General features: G+C 52.4%; 1 protein-coding gene across 1 annotated transcript; it reads right to left on the bottom strand.

Moving 5' to 3' along the window:
• Positions 1–388: 388 nt before the first annotated feature.
• LOC150041484 (DDB1- and CUL4-associated factor 12-like protein 2) lies at positions 389–2,336 on the bottom strand. The gene has a single exon (XM_090325714.1). The coding sequence runs from the start codon at positions 1,987–1,989 to the stop codon at positions 592–594; it is 1,398 nt and encodes a 465-aa protein (XP_090181840.1). The 5' UTR covers positions 1,990–2,336; the 3' UTR covers positions 389–591.
• Positions 2,337–3,127: the final 791 nt, after the last annotated feature.

Genomic DNA, 3,127 nt, shown 5'->3' on the forward strand with positions numbered 1-3,127 from the left:
CAGTAAGCATATATTAAGTTTCCCATATCCAAATGAAACATCATTCTAATGGAAACAACTCTAAGCCTGCAGTTTGTAGAGTAGGGCTAAATGCGGTAGGGCACCTCAGACAATCCCAAAAGATACTTTTATAGACACACTTTCAAAAATCCATACATTTAAAATGTATAAAAGATCAGAACATATTAACGGAATAGTAACAAAATTAAAATACTAAATTGTAATAAGAACATGACTGCAATAGCTTCAAGAAGGAGTTTGTGTGTGTGTTTCTCAAAAAAGTATACAATTCATACTTATCTGAAATTATTTTTTTCCTTCTCCTTGGGGAGAAGGTGTTGAAAATGTTAAAGTCAAGTTCTGATTGCCCAAATGACTATTTGTTCACTCGTCTCTGTCTCTCTTCCTGCTACTTCTCCCTTTCTCCTCTCTTCTCTCTTTTGTCTTTGACAAATATACTAAGTTAAGCCAGTTCTCCTTGGAAAAGAAAAGACAAACACAGTGTTAAAAAAAAGCACGCGCACATCAAGAGTAAAGTTGAGGCTAATCTAAAAGGTTAATCTGTGTGCTTTGATGAGGAGGCAGTCATCCTTAGCTCCAGAGGCCTGCATAGTTCCCGTGGAGGCCTGAAGGGAGTGGGCCCCCTGCCACGAAAAGCTTCATCTCTGGCCAATTATAGCAGTGGGTGTACAGTGCATTTGGGAATTCCTCCATGCCACCAAAGTAGTTTACCCAGAGGTCATCACGGTTGAGCCAGCCGCTGCCACAGGTGAGTTTCAGCTTTCTTCCTGCAGGTCTAGGAAAGGAATCTGGAGCAGCTGATGACATCTCCTCTAGGAACTTCTGGGCGCGGATATCATAGAAGAGCAGAGTGCCGTGGCCAGTGCCCACAGTGATGATGTTTTGGTAGAAGCTCAAGGAGCGCACACCAGTGCCACCCTCTCGGGAACACAAGGGCCTGATGTTCTGCTGGCGTTGTCGTGGATCTAGGAAAGAGACATGAGACTGGGAGCCCACTGCATACAGAGACAAATCATTGCAATAGGTCAGGCACACATTCTCTCGGCAATATGGCAATCTGATGGACAGCAGCCGGGATAGGTTGCTTCGAGCTTTCCACAGATGGAAGTACCCATCTAAGGACACTGCTCCCAGCTCCTGGTTTTTGCCACTGAAAGCCAGGGCTCGCACTTTCCGGTTCCCTGGATTGGTGGTGGCTCTGGGGATGGCCTCCACGTCTCTAGGACGGATGTGAGTATACGTCGGAATCTCCTCATCACCATACCAGGTCACATTATTATTTATCAGGTCAGGGTCCACACGCCAGAGTGCCACAGTGCCATCCCTGGACCCAGTCATGGCCACAGTGTCACTCATCCATGCAATGGCGAAGATCCAGTCCTTGTGGCCTAGGCGGTCACCAAGGCACACTGGGTCGAGTGTGGGCAGTTGGTAGACTGCCAGACTGTTGGGGTTTTCACCTCCGGTGGCCAAAAGCGTCTTGGAAGGATTCAGCTCTATGGCATGGATGCCACAGGTGGGTTGGGCCCGGGCCATATTGGGGCTTTTGTCCTGCAGGAGTGGGAGGTGCGTGATGTGGCCGGTATGCACATCCAGCACAAAAAGTGTGTTGCACTTGGTTCCACACACTACCTGCCTGGTATTCAGCCACTGGGAAGCGAACACCTTGTTCAAGGTGCCCAGAAACAGCTGGCGTTCGCGCAGCATCTCGGGCAGCCGCTGCGCCACGTAGCCCTGCATGTCGCCCTCGAAGCCGCGCACCTTGGCGAGGTCCCACGCGCCCACCTCGCGGAGTTTCAGGTAGTGAACCAGTGAGCGCCGCGCCGCCTGGCGCTTTTGCAGCTTAGCCACCACCGGCCCGTCTCCCTGGCCCGCCGCCCCAGAGCCCAGCGACGACGAGGAGCACCCAGCTCCCGCCTCGATCGCCGTTGCTTTCCGCTTCCTGCTACCTGTTTGCTGTGGGGCCATGGTGGGCGGCGGACGGGCGGCAGCTGCTGCGGCGGCTCGGCGGCGGCGACGGCGCGTGGCACCCGTGTTAGCCGTGGTGGCGAAGGGGATGGCGGCTTGACCGCGTCACACCGAGAGTACTGACTCTCAGTGTTCAGGAGGCTGGGCTGATCACGGGACCGCAAGTTGAGTCCCAGATGCGTTGGCAACGTCAGAGGCAAAAGCCGTGGGGCCTCGGGAAGGAAGCTTGGTGGGAAGGAGTGCGGCGGTGCGGGTGGAGCAGGCAGCTTGGAAAGTGGAGGCTGTGGAGCAGACGGGAGGCTGCAAGCCGGACCTATGCGAGGGCGGGAAGTGCGGTCGTCTGGGAGGTGCAGGGAAAGTGTGGAGAGTGAGGACTACGCAGGGGACCTGAGGGTGAGAGGAGGAGGCAGTGGGAGGGACTGATGGGCGGGCGAGGGGTGCTGGGTAAAGCGCATAGGGCGGGATGAGGGTAAGAGAGAGGACAGGGGGATGGCCAGATGGGATGGACATGAAAAACTGAGGAAAGTCATCAAGTGCCAGCGCTCCAGGATCCCCAGTAGCCAACACAACTCCTTGCCCCACCGTCATAACATTAAATAGTCTTAAAATCCTCTGTTGAATAAAATCTGAAAATTTTTAAAAAGAATGAGGAACTTTGAGCCTAATCTGTAGGGGAAACAAATATGCACTTTGAGTCATTTGGGGACACAATTGACTAAGACTTCACGATGAATTTGGCAGGTAATAAGGCAGTGTTTGCAAGGCACAAGGAAACCCCTTAAGTCCAGCTCCTTTCAGTCAGCCCCTCTGCTGGTGAATCTAAAACAATTGTAATTTGTTTTCCTTCCCCTTTCCCCTCCTTGTCCTCTTCCCCTCCTCATCCTCTTCCCCTTCTTTGCCTCCTCCTCCTTCTTTCCTCCTCCTCCTGCTTTTCTCCCTCTTCCCCTTCCTCCTCTTGCTCCTTCTCCTCTTCCTTTTGACTTCTGAAATGGAGGTCCCTGAGCTCCTTCACTTAAATCTCTGGATGATGTCATTCAGAAGCTAACTGGTAGGTGATAGCCTGCAGCACTTCCAGACAGGTTTCAGCAGGGGAACATTTTGGTCAGAAGCAGCCTCAGGGACACAGAGAGCTGCAACA

This window comes from Megascapheus bottae, chromosome X (assembly GCF_031878675.1).
Source record: "Megascapheus bottae isolate mThoBot1 chromosome X, mThoBot2.hap1, whole genome shotgun sequence".
Classification (NCBI taxonomy): Eukaryota; Metazoa; Chordata; class Mammalia; order Rodentia; family Geomyidae; genus Megascapheus; species Megascapheus bottae.